This window comes from Phascolarctos cinereus, unplaced genomic scaffold (genome assembly GCF_003287225.1).
Source record: "Phascolarctos cinereus isolate Bilbo 61053 unplaced genomic scaffold, phaCin_HiC Scaffold_8;HRSCAF=390, whole genome shotgun sequence".
NCBI lineage: Eukaryota > Metazoa > Chordata > Mammalia > Diprotodontia > Phascolarctidae > Phascolarctos > Phascolarctos cinereus.
In genome coordinates, this window is record NW_027556291.1 from 75,520,746 (window position 1) to 75,542,501 (window position 21,756).

Below are 21,756 nucleotides of genomic sequence, written 5' to 3' on the forward strand. Positions count from 1 at the left end.
TGTTGTGAAGGTGGACACTGGGGCAAGGAACTGATGTTGGCCTGCCCCCAGTTGTCTGAAAAAGGGCAGAGATGGGATTGGGGGAATGTTTATGGGGACACCTCCAGACTCCTGGTTTCCTGTAGAGCTCTGTTTCATCAAGTCATTGGTCCGAGCTGGAAAGGACTTTCAAGGTGCTATTTTTCAACCATGTTAGGAAACCAATGTCCAGAGAAGTTACTGGACTGTGTGGGATGTGGGGTCACACAGACAGCACGCTATCCTATGGTGCTTCAATTGTGTCCCCATTTCACAGAGAAATACAGGTCTAGAGCAGGGAGGGGACTTGCCCAAGGTCACAGGGCCAATGAGGAAGAGAGCTGGGAAATGGGACCAGTCCCCACCCCCACCCCTACTATCCCCAACCTGGACAAACCCAAGCTTGAACCACTTGCTGGGCAGGTTTGAAATGTAGGTCAGAATTGAGCATGGCCTGGCCCTCCTGTGCTTCCCAAGCCTCCCGAGCCCCCTGCCTCTCCTCTCCACCCAGCTCAAGGTGAGTGAATCCACAGGGACTCACATGCTCTAGGAAGCAGGGCCCAATCTCGCTGAGGTGTGGATCCTCATTATTGTACTGCTTCTCCAAGTCGCGCACAAAGCCCATCTGAAACCGGTAGATGTCCTCGATGTTGCCAAAAATCACCTTCAGCTGCTCATCACTGAACATATCCCGCCTCTTCCGGCACTGTTTCAAGTAACCCTGCACAGGAAGGAAGGACACATTGCCAAAGGGCTATCCAGGGAGAGCCAACCAGCTGAACTCCTCCCTCTCCTTTGTACCAGGCCAGACTCCATCCCAGAATCCTTGAGGCCATCCAGTTGAACCCCAGTAATTAAAAAACAATGGAGGGTAGAGCCAAGATGTCAGATTAGGGATAGCCACCCAGCTGAACTCTCTCAACATTCCCCTCCAAACAACTTTAAAATAACACCTCAAATCAAATTTTGGAGTGGCAGAGGCAACAAAAGGTCAGTGTGAGACATTTTTCCCACCTAAGAAAACTTAAGAGGTCAGCAGGAGAAGTATGTGACACCAGGGTAGAGGTCTATCTAGAGCCTGCACGTGTGGTAGCAACAATAGCAGCTGTAGCAGCAGCAGCCTCAGGGGCTCTCAGCCCAAAGTTGGTGAGGGAGTTGGACAACTGGTCAAAAAGACATTACAGGGAAGCCTTTGCTGGCACTGGGTCCAGCTGGCACTGATTAACAACATTATTGCCCATACACAGTTATGGGTCACAGTTCCAGGGCAGAAAGGAGTGCTTCTGGTCAGTCATGAGGGAACAGGGGCCCTGGTCTCAGTTTCAGGGCTAAGAGGAACACTAGTACTTGTAACTGCAAGTGACCAGGGGCCCTTTTTGGGTAAAGACCAGAGCACAGAGCAGGAGAGCCACGACCGTACTTCTCTCCAGATCACTCCAGCTTAAAAACACCAAAAACTTGCAGATCCTCAGAACTAGCTCTGAAAACAGCAATATGGATTTTGGCACAGTGTAAGCAGAAGCCAACTTTAACAAGAAGTTCAAAGTCAAAAAATAGGCTGGGAAAATGAGCAAATAGTTAAAAAAATAATTTGACCATAAAAAGCTACTATAGTGACAGGGAAGAAGAAGACAACAAAGTGAAAACAGCTAAAAGCAACACATCAAAGAAAAATGCTAACCGGACACAAACCCAACAAGAATTCCTGGAAGGTAAAGAAAAAGATAAGAGTGGTAGAGGAAAAACTGCGGAAAGAAATGAGAGTGATGCAAGAAAATTATAAAAAGAGAATTAAGAGCTTGGTAAAAGCAGCACAAAGTGAAAAAAATAACACCTTTAAAAACAGACTTGGCCAAATGGCATAAGAGGCACAAAAATCCACTGAAGAGAAGAATTCCTTAAAAGGTAGAACAGGTTAAATGGTAAAAGAGGTGCAAAAACTCACTAAAGAAAAGGACTCCTTAAAAAGCAGAATTGGTCAAATAGAAAGAGAAGTATAAAATCTCACTGAAGAAAATAATTCCTTAAAAATTAGAATTGGACCAGTGGAAGCTAATGACTCCACGAGACATCAAAAAACAATACAACAAAGTCAAGAGAATGAAAAAAATAGAAGAAAATGTGAATTACTTTATTGGAAAAACAACTGACCTGGAAAACAGATCCAGGAGAGATAATTTTAGAATTATTGGACTACTTCAAAGCCATCATCAAAGAAAGAACCTAGACATCATGTTTCAAGAAATAATCAAGGAAAACTGTCCCAATAGCTTAGATCCTGAGGGTAAAATAGAAATGGAAAGAATCCACCAATTACCTCCTGAAACAGATCCCATAATGAAAATTTCCAGGAATATTATAGCCAAATTCCAGAGCTTTCAGGTTAAGGAGAAAATACTTTAAGCAGCCAGAAAAAAAAAAACAATTCAAATATCATGGATCCACAGTCAGGATTACACAAGATTTAGCAGCTTCCACTTTAAAGGAGCAGAAGGCTTGGAATATGATTCAGGAAGGCAAAGGAGCTAGGATTACAACCAAGAATAACATATTGTGCAAAACTGAGTGTAATTCTTCAGGGGGGAAAATGGATATTTAATGAAATAAAAGACTTTCAAGCGTTCTTGATGAAAAGACTAGAGATGAATAGAAAATCTGACTTTCAAACACAAGACTCAAGGGAAGGGTAAAAAAGGTAAACATGAAAGAATAATCATAAGGGATTCAATAAAGTTAAACTGTTTACATTCCAATATGGTACATTACGAAGATGATACATGTAACTCCTAAGAACTTTATGATTATTAGGGCAGTTAAAAGGAGATTACATAGGCAGAAGACATAGGTTTTAGTTGATATAGTTGGAATGATTTAAAAAAAAATGAAAGTGAGAAAGAGGGATGCACTGGAAGAAGGGAGAAGGGAGATGTAGAATAGGGAAAATTATCAGACATAAAAGTGGAGCACAAGGAAGAGCTTTTACAATGGAGGAGAAAAATGGGGGGGGTAAGATGGGCAATACTTGAATTTCACTCTCATCAGAATTGGTTCAAAGAAGGAAGAATATATACACACACTCAGTTGGGTATAGAAATCTATCTTATCCAAGAGAGAAATAGGAGGAAAAGGGTATATGAGAAAGAGGGGAGGGGGAATAAAAGGGAGGGCAAATTAAGGGAAGCAGTGGTTAGAAACAAAATAGATTTTTGAGGAGGGACAGGATAAAAAGTTGGGGGGGGGGAGAAACAGAAGAAAATGCGATGGAGGGAAATACACTTAGTGAATGTGAATGGGATGAGCTCACCCATAAAATGGAAGCAGATAGCAGAATGGATGAGAAACCAGAATCCAACAATATGTTTCTTACAAGAGATATACTTGAAACAGAGACACATATAAACAGTAAAAGTAAGGGACTGGGGTAGAATCTAATATATTTCACCCAAAGTAAAAAAAGCAGAGGTAGCAATCATGATCTCAGACAATGCAAAAGTAAAAACAGGCCTAATTAAAAAAGATAATCAGGGAAACTACATTATGCTAAAAGATACCACAGACAATGAAATAATATCAAAAAATTTTACAGTAAATCTCTCTGATAAAGGCCTCATTTCCCAAATATATGCTAAGTATGGAACTTAGTCAAATTTACAAAAATAAGAGCCATTCCCCAATTGATAAATGTTCAAAGGCTATAAACAGGTAATTTTCAGAAGAAGAAATCAAAGCTATCTATAGTCATATGAAAAAAATGCTCTGAATCACTATTGATTAGAGAAATGTAAATTAAAACAACTCTGAGGTACCACCTCACAACTATCAGAAATGACAAATGCTGGAGGGGATGAGGGAAAAAATTGGCATACTAATGAACTGTTGGTAGAGTAGTGAACTGGTCCAACTATTCTGGAGAACAATCTGGAACTATGCCCAAAGGGCTATAAAATTGTGCATACCCTTTGACCCAGCAATACCACTTCTAGGTCTGTATCCCAAAGAGAGCAAAGAAAAAGGAAAAGGACCCATATGTACAAAAATATTTATAGCAGCTCTTTTTGTGGTGACAAAGAATTGGAAATTGAGGGGATGTCCATCAATTGGGGAATGGCTAAACCAGCTATGGCATATGATTGCATTACTGTGCTATAGAAAATGATGAGGAGGGTGGTTTCAGAAAAACATGGCAAGACCTTATATAAACTGATATAAAGTGAAGTGAGAAGAATTGGGAGATCATTGTGCATACTAACAGCAATGTTTTAATGATGATCAACTGTGAAAGACTTGGCTACCCTAATCAATACAATGATCCAAGACAGCTGCCGAGGACTCATGATGAAAAAATGCTATCCATCTCCAGAGAGAGAACTGATGAACTCTGAGTGCAAATTGAAGCATAATTTTTTTTCACTTTCTTTATTTTTCTTGCTTTTTTTTGAAATATAGCTAATATGGAAATATGTTTTGCATGACTTCACATGTATAATTGATATCATATTGTCGGCCTTCTCAGTGGGTGTGGAAGGGAGTGGGAAGGAGGGAGAGAATTTGGAACTCAAAATTTAAAAAAGAAAAAAAGTTTAAATAAACGAAAAACAACAACAACAACAACAACAACAAATGGAGGAGTGGCCAACCTGTGATTTCATCAATATAGGGAACTCTTAGTGGAAAGGCTGGGATTCCTAAAATCTAACCACTGCTTAGATTCCTAAAATCTAGCCACTGCTTACTCATGTTCAGACTCCTTAAGAGTCTGCCCAATGTGATAGATGTTCTAATAACCTGTCTTTGCCTGAAAGAAGGCTTGGGTTGAATTTTTTTGGGCAGGACCCGAGTGTGGTGATTTGGGGTCCCAGCACTGCTGAACCCCTAAAATGCATCACTACCTTCTGTATAAGAGAACTCAAGATGGCAATGATTGTGCATAGTACTGCTTTTCTTTTCTTTTTTCTTTATTAATTTCTTTATTTTTAGTTTTCAACATTCACTTCCAAAATATTTTCAGATCCAAATTTTCTCCCCATTTTGTCCCTGTCCCCATCCCAGGATGGTGTGCATTCTGAATACCCCTTTCCCTAATCTTCCCTCACTTCAACCTCACTCCTCCTTCTCTTGTCCCCCTCCCCTTCTGTTTTCCTGTAAGGCAGGATAGATTTCTATACCCCACTGCCTGTATATCTTACTTCCCAGTTGCATGTGAAAACAATTTTTAACATTTGTTTTTAAAACTTTGAGTTCTGAATTTTCTCCCTTCCTGTCTCCACACCTGCCATCACTGAGAAGGCAAGCAACTCAATACAGTTTATATGTATGTAGTCATGCAAAACACTCCCATACTAGTTTGTTGTGAAAAACTATATTTCCCTTCATCCCATTCTACCCTCCATTTATTCTGTTCTCTCTTTTGACCCTGTCCATCCTCAGAAGTGTGCTTCTGATCGCCCCCTCCCCCAATCTGCCCTCCCCTCTATCATCTCCCAAATAGAATAAACAAACAAACAAACAAAAAAAACCTCTTAGTGGAAAAAACTCTCTCTACCAATGGAATTCAGTGATTCTCCTGTCTTTTAGAACCATAGAAAGGTACCTTGGGATCAGGTTATTGCAAACTGGGAAGCGTTAAAGAAACAGGAGCTATTAACCACTGGCTAGTTAGAAAGAAGGAAGCAAAGGCCTAGAAGAGGAGGCAGGGGACAGTTTAGGGAGAGAGGGAAAAACACCTAGGCCTTGGGTCAGGAGATTTGGGGGATGGGTCACCATGCTTGCCCTCACGTCCAGAATCCCCTGCTGAATGATGTATGCGCCTAATTGAGCATCCAGATCACAGCAATTCAAGGTTACAACTGAAGGAGCCAGTCTGCGTTCAAACTGGGGCCTACTGGCTCCAAATGTAGCTCTCTTTCAATAGAGGTATGCAGATAGAGGCCAAGGCAGGTGCAAGAAGTGATTATTTTTCTATTGTATTAATAACCAATTATTAAATTAGGATTGAGGTTTTTCCCTATCTATTTCCTCATTTAGGGGCCAGTTCCTATAGATCAGTCAGTCTCTGAAGTACATTGGCGATGGATGAGATTGCCCAAATCCTCTGGGTACTTGCTCTGCAATCTTGAGCAGTACCCCACCCAACTAGAAGACCTTATTTCTATTTAGAGTGTAAATAGAATGTAGTCTAGGTGAATTCCAGTCCTCATTTCCTAAAATGAGCCATGTCATTGTACCACTCCAATGGAGTCTAGGGAACCCAGCTTATGAAGGAGAAAACCAACCAGAGTGGTCTGGGTGGAGCCAGATTCCTTTGTTCAGATTGCTAGAGGTGGCTAAGTTCTATGATCAAGTCACATTTTCAGTAGAAGGAGCTGAAGCCTTTTAGCTCACCTCCTCAGTAATATATCCACCCCCTCATTAACTGCTCACCAATCAGGGTTGATTTTCACCTATCAGGGGCACTGACTTTTCCAAAGGTATTTAAGCATTCAGTGATCTCTGTGGTTTTGTCTTTGGTTACTGAGGACAAACACTGACCGTGGATTAATTGCTTATCAGCTAGCCTAATCAATAAATTGTTTATTAATTATCCAGAAACTCTGTCTCTCAGGCTTTTCATTCATCACACAGGGAAGCTGTGGGGAGGAAAGGAACAGAACTGTGGTTTCTGAGCTTATATATGACCTTTGGCCTGAGAAATCACACTGAGAGAGGAAAGAGAACCAGGCCATGGAGTTTCAAGGCCCCAGATGGACCTGCACATTTGCTCCAGGCAAGGGTAATTCTTATTGTCTCTATTTTCCAAATAAGGACGATGATGTACAGAGAATAACTGTAATTCATATTTCTATAACAATTTACTATAAAAAGGATGTTTCTCCCACCTCTTATCCCCATACAGAGGAGGAAATTAAGGATCAAGGAAGTTGGGTTTTGTTGCCAAAGTCACACCTAGACTTGGTAGGGCTGAGGCTTGAATCCAGAGGACCTGGGTTCTTTCCACCATAACCACTGCCTCCAGAAAATGAGAATGTCTTGTTTCAGGTATGAAGGAAAGGTAGGGCTGGTAAGTGAGCTCAGATACTCCCATTCAGGAGGTCCCTGCCCTTCTGCCACCCATGGAGTATCCCCGGCTTACTTCACATATGTCTTTGAGGTGCTTGATATAGTGACGCTCGGTGCTCATGATCTCATTGATGACATTGGCACGCATCTGGTCCCGGTTCTGCAGTGACCTGCCCAGGCAGAGGCAGTCGGCATTGGGGTCCAGGTGCCCATTCTGTACCTCACTGGTCCCTTCCTCCACACCGTCTTCCTGGTTCACCCACAGCTAAGAGGAGAAAAACAGAGCAAGAGTGGTTACGAGCCAGGCAACTGGGAAAAATGGCCACTGGCAAACCGACTGTGGCAAGTCTCCAAAATAAATCCTTCTTTAATTGTGTTATCAGTGCAAAGGGAAGGATGAGGGAAAAACTACTAGAAAACATGATTTAGGGCTAGAAACATGGGCAGGAGCAAAGGCTTGTTGATTCTACAGAAGATGCACCCATATGATGGAAACTGGACATGTCAGACATGGCAAGCGCCAAATAACACAAAAACTAAAACTGATTATATTTTCGTGGTTGGTGACTGATAAACAATGTGGTAGTCATTTCTAAACCTCAACAGTCTATGTATAGTAGGCTATTTAATGCATTCAGCAAATATTAAAATCACTTCCAAATTAGATAACAATGAGAAGATATGCTATAAAATTGATGCAACTCCAACTTGACTTATTTAAGCAAGCTGCTGATGCTGAAAAATGGGAACTGGATAACAGAACAAATATTAACATAGACTGTCACAATTTTCTAAGGAAGTTTAACTGAAATAAATCAATTACCACAAAGAAAAGGCCAAAAAGAACTAGAAAACATTTAATCTCCCTACAAGAGATGTGGCAGCCAAGTTCAATATTGGTTTAGAGGGACAAACTCATTTGTAAAATCTAATAAAAGATGATGGAAGACCATTAGCAGTTTTGCCTTACAAAACAGCAGGAAGTAGAGGAAAAAACAAATTTTCAGAAAACTTAGCAACAGACCCAACTATGATCCTATGAATTGGTTTAGGCCAGATTATACCAAACACTAGAGGTAGCTAGGTGGCTCAGGGAATAGAGTACTGGGCTTGGAGTCAGGGAGTGCTGGGTTAAAATCCAGCTTCAGAAATTTCCTAGCAGTATGACCTTGGGCGAACCACTTAACCTCTGTTTGCCTATGGATCTCACTTCCTTGTCAAGGTGGAGGGGTTTGCATAGCTCAATGAAACCATGAGCTATGCTGTGCAGGGTTACCCAAGATGGATAGGTCATAGTGGAGCATTCTGACATAAAGGTGATCCACTGGAGAAGGAAATGGAGAACCACTCCAGTATCTTTGCCAAGAACATGAAGGACAAAGGTCTACAGGGTCACAAAGAGTTAGACACAACTGAAGAACTAAAACAAACACATATCAAACACTGAAGAATGTAACTGGAAGGTCAATGAAAAAACAAAAAATGGAAAAGATCTGTCAAGATTTCTAGAGCAAACTATTTTCTCTTATCAGTGGCAATGCAGCTGCCACATTTGGACTCTAACATCACAGGCCTTAATGTGCTACATGAGGAAATAAAAATAGCACTGAAGAAAACAAAGATAGGATGAGTAGTTGGGCTAGGCCACAAAAAAACCAGAGAAGGTACATGCTAGCAATATTATAGTTTTGAGCTCTTTGAGGGACTGATCTGAAAAAGGGAAAGGATGACAAATGCTTGGAGGTGGGAGTGGAATGGACCTTATTACTACTGAAAAAAGGGTGACTGGGATGATATAAAAAATTATCAATTTACTTTCCCAACTCTATCTAATCCCAAAGAGAATAAACACAAATACCAAAGACACATCAATGATATTTCTCTTCCCTTTTGTGGCTAAACTCCTTGAGAAGGCCACCTACAAATGATGGCTCTACTTCCTCTCCTCTCTGTTCTCAATTTTCTATAGAAGTCTGCCTCCCAACTTCATCATTCAACTGAAATTTCTCTTCAACATTCCCAGTGATCTCTTGATTATCAAATCTAACGATCTTTTCTTAACCCTTATCTTTCTTGACATCTCTGTAGCCATTGATCACCCTCTTCCCCTTGACACTCTATTTCAGGGGTGGGGAACCTGTGGTCTCAAGGCCACATGTGGCCCTCTAGGTCCTCAAACGTAGCCCTTTGACTGAATCCAAATTTCACAGAACAAATCCCCTTAAATGTTCTGTAAAACTTGGACTCAGTCAAAAGGCTGCACCCAAGAACCTAGAAGGCCACATGTGGCCTCAAGGTGGCAGGTTCCCCACCCCTGTGCCCAGACATCTTAAATTCAACATAACCAAAATCGAATTCACTATCTTCTGCCCTCCTTCCCAATCCTTCCTCTCTTTCTCTTTCCAATTACTGTTGAGGGAACCACCATCCTCCCAATCACCCAAGCTTGCAACTTAGGTATCATCTTCAACTCTTCACTCTTTCTTGCCCTCCACCCCCTTCACATCCAATCTATTGCCAAGTCCTGTCGATTTTACCTTTGTAACAGTCTCTCTAAGATACTCCCTTCTCTCCTCTGACACTGCCACCTTCCTGGTGCAATCCTCATTACTAATGCCTAGACTACTGCAATAGCTGCTGGGTGGGGGTGGGGGTCTGCCTGCTTCAAGTCTCTCCCCACTCCAATTCATCCTCTACTCAGCTGGAGGATCAAAGGGATCCTCCTAAATAAACTCCAGCAACTCCCTATTGCTTCCAGGATCAAATACAAAATTCTCTGTTTGGCATTCAAAGCCCCTCATAACCTGTCCCTTCCTACCTTCCCAGTCTTCTTACACCTTACTCCTCAACATGTATTCTTCAATCCAGGGACATGGCCTCCTTGCTGTTCCTCAAATAAGACCCTTCCTCTCTCAGCTCTGGCCATTCTCACTGGTTGTGTCCCCCATGTCTGGAATATTTTCCCACATCATCTCTGCCTCCTGGCTTCTGACAAACCCTAAAACTCTACTTTCTGCAAGAAGCCTTAATGCTAGTGATTTCCCTCACGAGACTGGGAGCTCCTTGTGGGCAGGGACTATCTTTTGCCTTTCCTTGTATTCCCAGGACTTAGCACAGTGTCTGCCATACAGTACCCTCTGCCATGCAGATCAGTACCTACTCTCAACTTAAGTCTTAGAGCAGGGGTTCCTAACCTGGGGCCTGTGAAAGTTGATTCTAAATATTTTGATGACGATTTCAATTATCATTGGTTTCCTTTGCAATCCTATGTATTTTATGCATTTAAAAATATTGTTCTGAGATGGACTGGTCCATAAACATCCATGATCTAACAAAGGTAAAGAAGCCCTATCTTGGAGACAGAACTCCATGCCTAGACACTGAGACTTTCAGTGCTTTGCCCCAGGGTCACACACCTGATAAAGGTCAACTTCAGGGTGTGAACCTGTCAGACCTGCTTGATTCCAAGGCATAATGCTTCTCATGTATCAAACAGTACATTACAACAGTCTCAATTTGGAAAATAGTCTTTTTAGCCATATGGACAGACCCATTTTCTTCTCCAGCAATTGCATCCTAGGGACTCTTCTCAAACTCATGTCATTCATGGTCATTTACTTTTTAGAAAAAAAAATCAACCAGCCAACAATGTTCTATTGATGTTTTTTACTTTCATCATTGTTACTTCCCAATGACTCCTCATCATCACCAATAGAACTTACCCCCTGTAATCAAGAAGAACCAACCCAAAGCACTGGCCATGTGTAACAATGTATGTTGCTGGACAAAGAAATGGCAAGCCGGTCTAGTATCTTCGCCAAGAAAACCCCAGTGGAGTCACAGAGAGTCGGACGTGACTGGAACAACTGAACAACAACACAACAACAATGTATGTTGGAGTGCATTGATCCAAGTGCTGATGTCTTTGAGGTCACTGGAGTGGGTTGTTGCATACAGGGCAAAGGACTCATTGGAGTCCATGAATAAAGGCTTCAAAGAGCCTATTGGACTCCTCTCAGAGAAGAAAGACACTTTGAGGGAGTGCCAAACTACTTGGTGCCTCTGACTTACAACATTCCAATTTATCCTGTCTCTATTTGCATGTTGTTTTCCTCATTAGACTGTGAGCCCAGAGAGGAGGGACTATCTTTTGCATTTCTTCCTATTGCTGGCACTTAGCATAGTCAGTGCTTAATAATTGCTTACCGACAGATGATACAGATTGATTGTTTTTGAAATGCTTGATAGAATTACTTAAATAAGTCAATCTAAGCACAGGGTCCCCCCACTTCTACTTTAGAAATAATCTATGACTTACTCAATTTCTGTTTCTGATACCAGGTTATTCTGGGGGGAAAAAATCTTATTTTGTTAATTTTATTTTTATTTATGTATTTTATATTTCAAAAAAATGTTCATCTATTTCATTTAAGTTTTCAGTTTTGTTGGCATATAATTAGGCATAACAGTTTGGGACAGTTTCCTTTATTTCTTCCTAATTTGCTGTCCCCTCATGCTTTCATTTCTGAATTTTGGTAATCTGGTCTCTTTTTGGGTGGTGGGTAGAAATCAAATTAACTAATTATCAGTCTATTTATTTTATTCATCTTTAAAGAAAATTAGCTAGTCATCTGATTAATTATCTCAATAGCTTTTTGTTTTCAATGTGGTTTATATCTTCATTGATATTCAGAATTTCTATTCTTGGGTTTATTTGGGAGGTTATTTATTGAATTCTAGGGGGTTTTTTGGGGGTTGCATCTTCAATTCATTGACCTCTTCTTTCTTTCTCTTGTTAATGTACGTAAAGTATTTAGAGACAAGATTTCTCCCAAGAGCTGTTCTGGTCATATCTCCTAAGTATTGGCAGGCCAGCTACTCATTGTTATCACTTTCTTTGATATAATTATTTATTGCGTCTTTGATTTGTACTCTGACCCACTCATTCTTTACGATTAAATTGTTTTTTTTGAGGCCAAATCCTTTCTTCAGATTTCCCTTATTGATTACACTTTTTTATTGCATTGTGGTCTGGAAAGAAGAGAAAACTGCTTATGTATACACACCACGTTAGATACTGAGAGAGCAGTGACAATAAAGGACAAAGAATACCATCTGAGACACTGAGAAGATCACAGGAGATAAATTCCAAGAAAGAAAGCAGTAATAAAAGCCCTGGCCTCAAACAAGTATACGCAAGTGATGAAAGTTTATGCAACAAGCAAGAAATACTAGCAGTCTTAATGTAAAGAGGCAACTGGGCACATAGGTATCATTGAGACGTGATGGAAGGTAATTCATGATTGGAATATGGCTCTGGAGGAATGTACCTTATTTAAAAAACCCAAGATGGGTAAATAGCACTGGGGGGGTGGGGGGGAAGGAGGAAGATAGGGTTGGTATAGTTAGAAGATATTGTCTTTTTATTTTTAATTTACTTCTTTTTAAGAATTCTTTCTTTCTCTCTCTCTCTCTCTCTCTCTCTCTCTCTCTCTTTCTTTTTTTCTTTCTTTCTTTCTTGGCAATTGGGATTAAGTGACATGCCCAGAGTTACACAGCTAGTAAGTGTTATGTGCCTGAGGCCAGATTTGAACTCAGGTCCTCCTGACTTCAGGGCTAGTGCTCTATTCACTGCGCCACCTAGCTGCCACCCTATTTCTTTTTTAACATTAAAAAAAATTGAGTTCCCAATTCTATCCCTCTCTCTAGTCCCTCCCCCACCCACTGAAAAGGCAAGCAATATGACACCCATCATACATGTGAAATCATGCAAAACATATTGCCATATTAGCCATGTTGCAAAAAAACCCAAGAAAAATAAAGTGAGAAAATGATAAGGAAGATATACTCTTAATATACACTGTATATTAAGATGATAAACTCATGTGAGGACATTCAAGAAACAGGAGGAATCATGGTGGACAACATTTGGGTAGACACCAATAGAGAAAAACAGAAATGATCTAGAGTCTAGGGGTAGGGAACCAGTGGCCTTGAGGCCACATGTGGCCCTCTAGGTCCTCAAGTACAGCCCTTTAACTGAATCCAGACTTCACAGAACAAATCTTAGACACTAGAGTGTCCTGCCGATCACATCGAGAACATAAGCTCAGGACAGAGGGAAGATATAGCAATAATGGAAGATTTCAATTATTCAGTCATTGCTCTGTTAAATGCAGCTAATCATTTCTCAACTTGCCTTCAAGATAATCTGATACTTAAAAGCTAGAGGAATCAACAAGAAGAAATTACATTCTGGAGTGGAAATGATGAGAAACTTGTGGGGAAGAGACTGCTCACACCCAAAGTTTGTGAAAGAGAAGGTAAAGAAAGTTGGAGGTCATCTGAAATGCCCATACAATTTCAGGAGAGCAGAATTCAAAAGGTAGGATCCCATGGACCAAAATTCTATGGGGGAAGCAAGGCCTGGTAGGACAGGAACTTTTTGAGAATGAAGCTCCCAAAACCCACAGGGAAACAATTCTAAAGTCAATGTGGACACACATGGAACTCATGAATCAATTTACATGGTAAAACACTGATTTCTTGTTTCCTCTGTCAGGGAGAATGACCTCCACAACAGAAATGACAGGAAAATATGGCTAAGAGGCCCATTCAAATCCCCAAGAGAAGTAGGGAGATATAGTAAGAGAACCCCTCCAGAGCTGCCCTGGCTGAATTAGTCATCTGGCCCAGACAAACAACAGCCTCAGGTACTAAATGAACTGGCAGATGGAATAGCCGAGCTGCCGCGATTGTGGAAAACAGGAAAGATACTGCCTGCCTGGAGAAGGGCAAGTGTTGTCCTGATTTTCAAAATATGATGAGAATAGAATGTGCAGACTTTACACCTGTAAACTTGAGGTCTGATTCCTCAGAAAATTCTAGAATGGATTATTAAGAAAGATTAGAATTTAAGAATATTTTGAAGGACCAAGTTATGGCATTTGATGCATCTGGTCTTAGAGGTAGAACCACATGTTTCATTTCTTTTGTTGTTCGAAAAGTCTTTAGAATGCTAAGGAATGTTGATAACAAACTTATAGAAAAAATTATCAAGTATAAAATAGAAAGACCCCCAGCTCTTCAAGTTTCAACTGTCTAAAAAAAAATTGCATCAACTGATGTGTTTAAAAAGAGAGTTGGGGAACATATAGCTGAGAAAATGGTGATCTCAAAGAGCAAGCAAGGCTTTTTAAAAGTAAGCACAGGTCACACCAGACTCATTTCAATTCATTTTTCTTTTTCTTTCTTTCTTTTTTTGGACAGGGTTATCATGCCAGAAGATCAGAGGAATGTTGAAGATATGTTTTTACCTTGCTTTTAGCAAAGCCCTGGCTCAAGTCTCTCATGCTGGTCATGTGAAAGAGGTAGAGAGATGTGGGCTGGACAATAATCCAATTAGATGGATTCAGGAGTTGTTAAAATGGACAGACCCAAGAGTAGCTGTTAACAGTTCAGTGACCACTGGGCCAGAGGTCTCACTGAGGCATCTATATTAGCTCTTTGTTATTTGGCATTTCTACCAAAGACCTGAATAAAGGAGTAGATGGGAGAAGAAAAGGAAGGGGAGAAGAGAATAAGCATTTATATATCACCTATTAGGTGCCAGGCACTGTGTTAAGTACCTTATAATTATTTATAATATTTACAATCTCATTTAATCCTCAACATCAACAACAACCCTGGGAGGTAGGTGTTATTATAATCCCCATTTTACAGTTGGGGAAACTAAAGCAAACAAAGGTTATGTGACTTGCCCAGGGTCACACAATTAGGAAGTGTTAAAGGCCAGATTTGAACTCAGTCTTCCTGACTGCAGGCCCAGTGCTCTAACCACTGTGACACCAGCTGCCTCCTAGATGGTGTGCTCATCAAATATGAAGATGACCCAAAGCTGGGAGGGAGAGCTAAGAGAGGATAATGTGGGCAGGATCCAAAAAGATTTTGACAGGCTAGATCCTTGGACTCATCTGAACAAGATAAAAATCAACACAGATAAATGTAAAGTCTGGCACTTGAGCATGGAAAAATCAACTTCAAGAGTACAAGATAGGGGAAGTGTGGTTGGACAGGAATTTGTCTAAAAAAGATCTGGGAGTTCTCAGTGAACTGCAAGCTCAGTAGAAGTTAATAGTATGAGATATGACAGCCAAGAAAGTGAATGCAATTTTAGACTACATTAAGTCAGTCAGCAAGCATTTATTAAGCACCTACTGTGTGGGGATACAAAGAATTGCAAAAAACATGCTGCCTGCCCTCCAGAGGCTCACAGTTTAAAAGGAGAAAGTATGTAAAAGAAAACTGACTATACCAGATATATACAGGGCAAATGAAAAGAAATCTCAGAGGGAAAGCCCTAGCAACGAAGGGGATGAGGAAAGGCCCCCTTTACAAGATGGGATTTGAGCTGAGTTCTGAAGGAAGTCAGCCAGTACAAAGCCAAGGAGACGGATGGCATGTTATGTGTGAGGAACAGGAAGGGGGCCATTGTCAGCAGATCTTAGAGTAGGGAAAGGGGAAGAAAGTATAAAAGGACTAGAAAGGTAGGAAGGGCTTTAAAAGGCAAACAAAAGATTTTTATTTTTGATCCTCAGAGGTACTTCCCATAGATGGTGAGGTCCTTCAGATTTGTGAAGTGCTGATTACAACAATTCAATTCAATGAAACATTTTAAAGTACCTTCTCTACTATGTCTAAAGAACACTGGATACAAAAACAACATGTGCCCTGTCCTTGAGGCTAATTAATAGGCTCATTAATTAAATGAGAACTTGAATTAGGTAAGAGAGCTCAGTGTAACTATCCACTTGGGAAAAACCAAGTGGATGAAGAATGCCTATAGTTAAGATTATGATATGCAGATGAATGGATAGCCCATAGAGCTGGTCTATCAAGACATATGTCTTCAACTAATGCTATAGGTAAGACAATTAATAGGGCCTGGAATTAAATAGAAAGAGGAGAGCAAGCTGAATAGCCTTTTAAAAATTTCATAGTGTTTTAAATGACTATACTAGTAAATGGTCCCTATTCAAATAGGGAAGCAGTGATATAGTGCTAGAAAGAAGGTAGCTTCCCAACTGATAAATAAAATAAAATAAAAGGATATGAACAGGCAGTTTTCAGATAAAGAAATTAAAGCTATCTATAGTCATATGAAAAATGCTCTAAATCACTATTGATTAGAGAAATGCAAATCAAAACAAGTCTGAGGTAACCACCTCATACTTATCAGATTGGCCAACATGACAAAACAGGAAACTGATAAATGCTGGAGAAGATATGGGGAAAATTGGAACACTAATGCATTGTTGGTGGTGGAGTTGTGAACTGATCCAACCATTCTGGAGAGCAATTTGGAACTATGCCCAAAGGGCAACCAAAGTATTCACACTCTTTGACCCAGCAATACCACTTTTAGGTCTGTATCCCAAAGAGATCATAAAAATGGGAAAAGGACCCACATGTACAAAAATTTTTATGGCAGCTCTTTTTTGTGGTGGCAAAGAATTGGAAATTGAGGGGATGTCCATCAACTGGGGAATGGCTTAACAGGTTGTGGTATATGAATGTAATGGAATACTGTTGTGCTATAAGAAATAATGAACAGCCTGACTTCAGAAAAACCTGGAAAGACTTGCATGAACTGATGCTGAGTGAAGTGAGCAGAACCAGGAGAACACTGTACACAGTAACAGCAACATTGTGTGATGAGCAACTTTGATAGATAGAAGATAGCTCTTCTCAGCAATGCAATGATCCAGGACAATTCCAAAAAGACTCGTGGTGGAAAATGCTATGCATATCCAGAGAAAGAACTATGGAATCTGAATGCAGATTGAAGCATACTATTTTCTCTCTCTCTCTCTCTCTCTCTCTCTCTCTCTCTCTCTCTCTCTCTCTCTCTCTCTCTCTTTTTGTTTCTTCTTTCTCGTGCTTTTCCCTTTGGTTCTAATTCTTCTTTCACAACATGACTAATGTGGAAATATATTTAATATGATTTTACATGTATAACCTATATCAGATTGCCGTTTCGGGGAGGGGAAGTGGAGGGAGCGGGAGAAAATTTAGAACTCAAAATCTTATAGAAGTGAAGGTTGAAAACTCAAAACAAATTTTAAAAAATGTTTTTAAAAAGCATGTAGCTACAAGATGATCTCTAAGTCCCCTCCCAGCTCTGACATCCCCTGTTCTAAGGGCCCTCCCAGCTCTGACATCCCCTGTTTTAAGATCCCTCCCAGCTCTGACATTCCCTGTTCTACGATCCCTCCCATCTCTGACATTCCCTGTTCTAAGGTCCCTCTCAGCTCTGATGTTCTCTGTTCTAAGATCCCTCCAAGTTCTAACAGTCACTGTTCTAAGATTCCTTCCAGATCTGACAGTCCCTATGGGACTGAACTCCTTCTACTGGAGTGATCCAAGGCCAGATGACCTTGCCGTAAGAAATGTGATGTGGGGTGCAGCGTGATATCCTGAAAAGGGGGCCCAGCTTGCTTAGGGTTGGAAGCTCTGGGTTAGAATATCAGGTTTGCCCCTGGTTGCCAAGGAGCAGGTTTCTTTCCCTCTTGGATTTCCAGTTTCTTCACTGGTGAAATGGGAGCAAGAGTCAGTACATACTCTTCCAACCTGACAGGGATATTGTTAGCAAAGCAGTGTTAAGTTACAAGTGGCTCAAGCCCTGCCGGCTGTCAGCTGGTCTCGGGTCCGAGACTTGGACAGGGCCAAGGAAGGCTGGCTCATTCAATGAGGGAGCTAGAGGCTGATTGTAGTCAGATTCAGATGGCTGATTACACAAAGGCCCCACCCCGCTGGGCCAACCTTCCCTCAGATTCCTTTTTTCTGCTTCCTGAAAGGTCAGAATCACACCTGCCATATGTTACCCAGTGGCCTTTGGTGCAATCGATAAAGCACACTGCGGGTTCTGATCAGCCAAGGGACTGGCTGCCTCAGAGAAGAATTATCACAGTACTGAACGCCAACATGGCTGAGGCGGCAGGAGGCGGCCTATTTTTAACAGTAAAAGCCTCACCCACTAATATCCCATTAGTTTCTCCAAGCTTTGACAATGCTGGCTTGGACCAAGTGAGCTTGTAGAAGCAAGGGGTTTAACAGAGCCCAGGCTGAACACAGCTGCTTCTGGCAGCCTGGGGTCTGCTGAGCCTTAGGGCTGGGGCTGGGGCACAGAGGGACAGGGGAGTGGGACAGGGCAGCTAATGGGGGACAGAACAATGGGAAACAGACCTCACCTGTGGCCCTGGAAATTCCAGAAAATCATAGAACACCAGAACTGGAAGGGGCCTGAAAATACAGAATGTCGGAGATGGGAGGGGACTTTGAACACTGAAGGGCCTAGTATGAAAGGGTCCTTAAGAGTGTGACCTGGGATCTAGAGCTGGAAGGAGTCTCTCATGCCAGCTAATCTAACCACCCTCATTTTACAGAGGAGGAAACTGAGGCCCAGGGAGGATCATGGATTTAGAGCTGGAAGAGCAAATCCCACTCTCTTCACTTTACAGAGAAGGAAACTGAGGCCTGGGGAAGGGAAGTGATCCAAACTTCACAGAACAACTCTTTGCCTTCTAGACCCTCAAGTGCGGCCCCTTGACTGAATCCAAACTTCACAGAACAAATTCCTAAAAGGATTTGGATTCAGTCAAAGAGCTGCACTTGAGGGCCACACATGGCCTCAAGGCTGAATGTTGCCATCCCCACTACACCGACAAAATCACAGGTCCAGACCCTATTCCATCCTGGGGGAAAAAAATTCAGGAGGGAAGGAAGAGGATTGGAGTACATCCAATGATCTTTTTAGCCAAGTGTCACCTGGGAAAGAAATGGACAAAGGTAAGATGATGGGGCCAGATCTCTAAGCTCCAGTAGAACTCTTTACAGTCTCAGTCCTAAGTTCTAAGGCCCCTCCCAGCCCTGACAGTCTTCACTCTGCATTTTAAAGGGGTTTTTTTCCCCTCCCCAATTTTAATGGTTTACAGTCTTTAAAAAAAAAACAGCCTTTCAATTCTAATGTTCAATGATCTGTGTTCTTAATTCCCTTCTAACTCTCAATCTCCAGAGCTAGGAATTTCCATCTTTATTCATTGAACCAGCAAAGAGAGGGGGGTCTTTCCATAATAGAGAAGCAGGCTACCATCAGGACTCCCTCTTCCAGAACGAGTCCCTATCCCCAGGGGGTCAGTTGCGGGTGAGCAGGAGGACCAAAAGACCAGGTTCTCTCCTCTGAAGCCTGGAAGGGGGTGGAGGGATTGCTCAGCTGTGTGCAGAGAGGTGAAGAGCAGGCATGGAGAGGGGAGGGGACAGGAGGAATTAGCACTGGACTTGGAGCTGGGAACACCAGGGTTCACATCCCACCTCTAATTTCTTGTAGAATAAGGCAGTTGATTCCATGATCTCGAAGGGCTCCCTCCAACTTTAAATCTATGACAGTAAGATTGGAAATCAAAGAAGGACCTTTGCTACTACCTATGTGATAGGAAGTAAGTCACTTTGAATCTCTCTGCTTCAGTTTCTACATCTATAAAATGGAGGGAGTCTAAGGGAAGGCCAGAGGCTGAAATCAACAGAGACCATCTCATGTACCTTCATGGTTTTGCCCTGGCCAGCCTTCTTTGTCACTATGGTAACCTCGACAGCCAGACAAATATAAAGGGGAACAGATGGATGGGGGGGGAGGGGAAGAAGGTGAGGATGAGACCTCCTCTCCCAGAGCTAGGAGAATGAGCATCCTTGTTACCCAGGCTAAAGGCGGCAGGAATGCTGTGGGGGGAAGGGAGGAGAGTGAGCTGGGGTATGGGAGCCCTGGCTTCTCACGAATGCCTGCAGACTAATCAAAGCTGGGGCCGCCAGCACACACATAGAAGGGCACCCTTGATTATAGTCTGTTAAGCAGAGTCAGGCCTCTGGGTTGTTGATCAAAGACTGGGAGCTGAAGGAGGACTTAGAGGTGGCCTGGGCCAACACCTTTTCATCTTACAAAGGAGGAAATGGCCGACAAGTGAGCGCAAAGGGCTTCCCTGGTAATGGTACAACTGAGGACCAGAAACAGGAAGGACGTTAAGGTGTCAGGCCTTAGGCAGAAGCCTGCTGTGGTAGAAAGTGGACTGAAGTGGAAGTTAGGCATCCTGGGTTCAAATCCTGTTGGTACCACTAGGACTGTGTGGCCATGACCACATAAATTGGCCTAGGAGCCATCCTAGGAACAGAGGGGGCCCCCACAAATCACTGAAGAACAAAAGGCCTCACTCTTGGGGGAGAAGGCTTTAGGAAAGGAGATATCATTTAGGGTAGGACCTCAATTACAGGGTTGCATCCTTCTTCGGAAAGTCTCCGTGTGAAACAACGTAGCTGCTGGGGTGTCATGGAAAGAAGCCTGGACTTGGGGTTGGAAAAGCTGTGCGACCACGGAAAGTTACCAACATCTTTCTAGGACTTAGTCTCTTCCTCTGTAAAATGCGGGGATTGCAATAAGTGATCGCTACGGTTTCTTTCCACTCAAAAGACTTATGTTCTTTACAAAGGTGCCTTCTACTTCTGATGTTCTTTGTGCTACTAAGGTCAGAGCTAGGAAGGACCTTAGGACAGAGGAGGTCCAACCTTGGAGGGGCCTTGAGACAGAGGAGGTCTAACCTCAGAGGGATCCTAGAACAGAGGGGGTCCAACCTCGGAAGGGCCTTAGAACATGGAATATTCATGGCCTCTTACAATTCTAACATTCTGCTTTATCTCTCCTTCTATGGAAGAGTGGGCAAATAAGATCACAGATGAAAGCTGTCCTCTCTGGCCAGGAAAGGGTTTCCAAAAGATGGATTTGAAATCTCCCTCAAATCCAAATGTCAACTCCTTGCCAGCTGGGCTATCCCCACCCCCACTGCCACAGGAGGCTTAGTGGGGGAAAGAATAAAAGGCAGAGGAAGCAGCCTGACTGAGTCTGTTTGCTTCTGACCAGTTTGCTTGAGAGAAAAGCTAAAGCAGAGCCTGGGGGTCGGCTGGGGCAATGGTGCACCTGGCTCCCTCTCTCGGAAGCCCTCTCCAGGCCCTCCTCTGCTGGGCTGCCCATGACCCCTGGAATTACTGAGCCCTGGAGAGGATGTAAATACACCATAGTCAAGGAGCTATGCAGTGGCTGCTTAGATCAAATCGCCAGGGATTTACTGAAGGCCTAAACCAGATACTGGCAAGCACGGTGGGGGATAAACAAGAAGAAGAAGATGCAGATTAACTGTAGATTACTCCAGGAGCCACAAAGTGACTACTTAGATGAAATTAAATCAGCAAGGGAGAGAATCATTGCAGGCCTGCAGGGAAAAGAACCATGGGGCTGCAGCCAAAGGCCCTCTGGGCCATACAGCTGGGCTCCTAACCAAAAGGGGCTGGGTGACCTTGGAGGAGTCACTGGAGTTTACTGGGCCTCACTTTCCTCAACTGTAAAACTGGGGGAGGACCAGATAGACAATAAAGTCTTAGCCATTTCTAAATTGATAACCTAATTATTCATTCAGTACTATATGAGATTTGGAAAGCAGCTGGGGAATATAAAATGTAGAAGGTTCTTAAGTGTTTATAGGATTTCCAGTACTGACCCTCCCAGCCCTAACATTCTCTGTTCTAAGGCCCCTCCCAGCTCTGACCTTTTCTGTTCTAAGGCTCCTCTAGCCCTGACCTTCT

At 42.3% G+C, this 21,756-nt stretch overlaps 1 protein-coding gene across 10 annotated transcripts in view; it reads right to left on the minus strand.

The window, feature by feature from the left end:
• The window catches only part of ARHGEF9 (Cdc42 guanine nucleotide exchange factor 9), a 286,032-nt gene that overhangs the window by 48,011 nt on the left and 216,265 nt on the right, over positions 1 to 21,756 (minus strand). For all 10 annotated transcript variants that reach the window (XM_078148017.1, XM_020979676.2, XM_020979675.2 and 7 more), the window contains 2 exons: positions 7,148 to 7,339; positions 560 to 739 (listed from right to left, as the gene is read on the minus strand). In XM_078148017.1, coding sequence (XP_078004143.1) covers positions 560 to 739; positions 7,148 to 7,339 — 372 coding nt within the window. The remainder of the gene's footprint in view (positions 1 to 559; positions 740 to 7,147; positions 7,340 to 21,756) is intronic.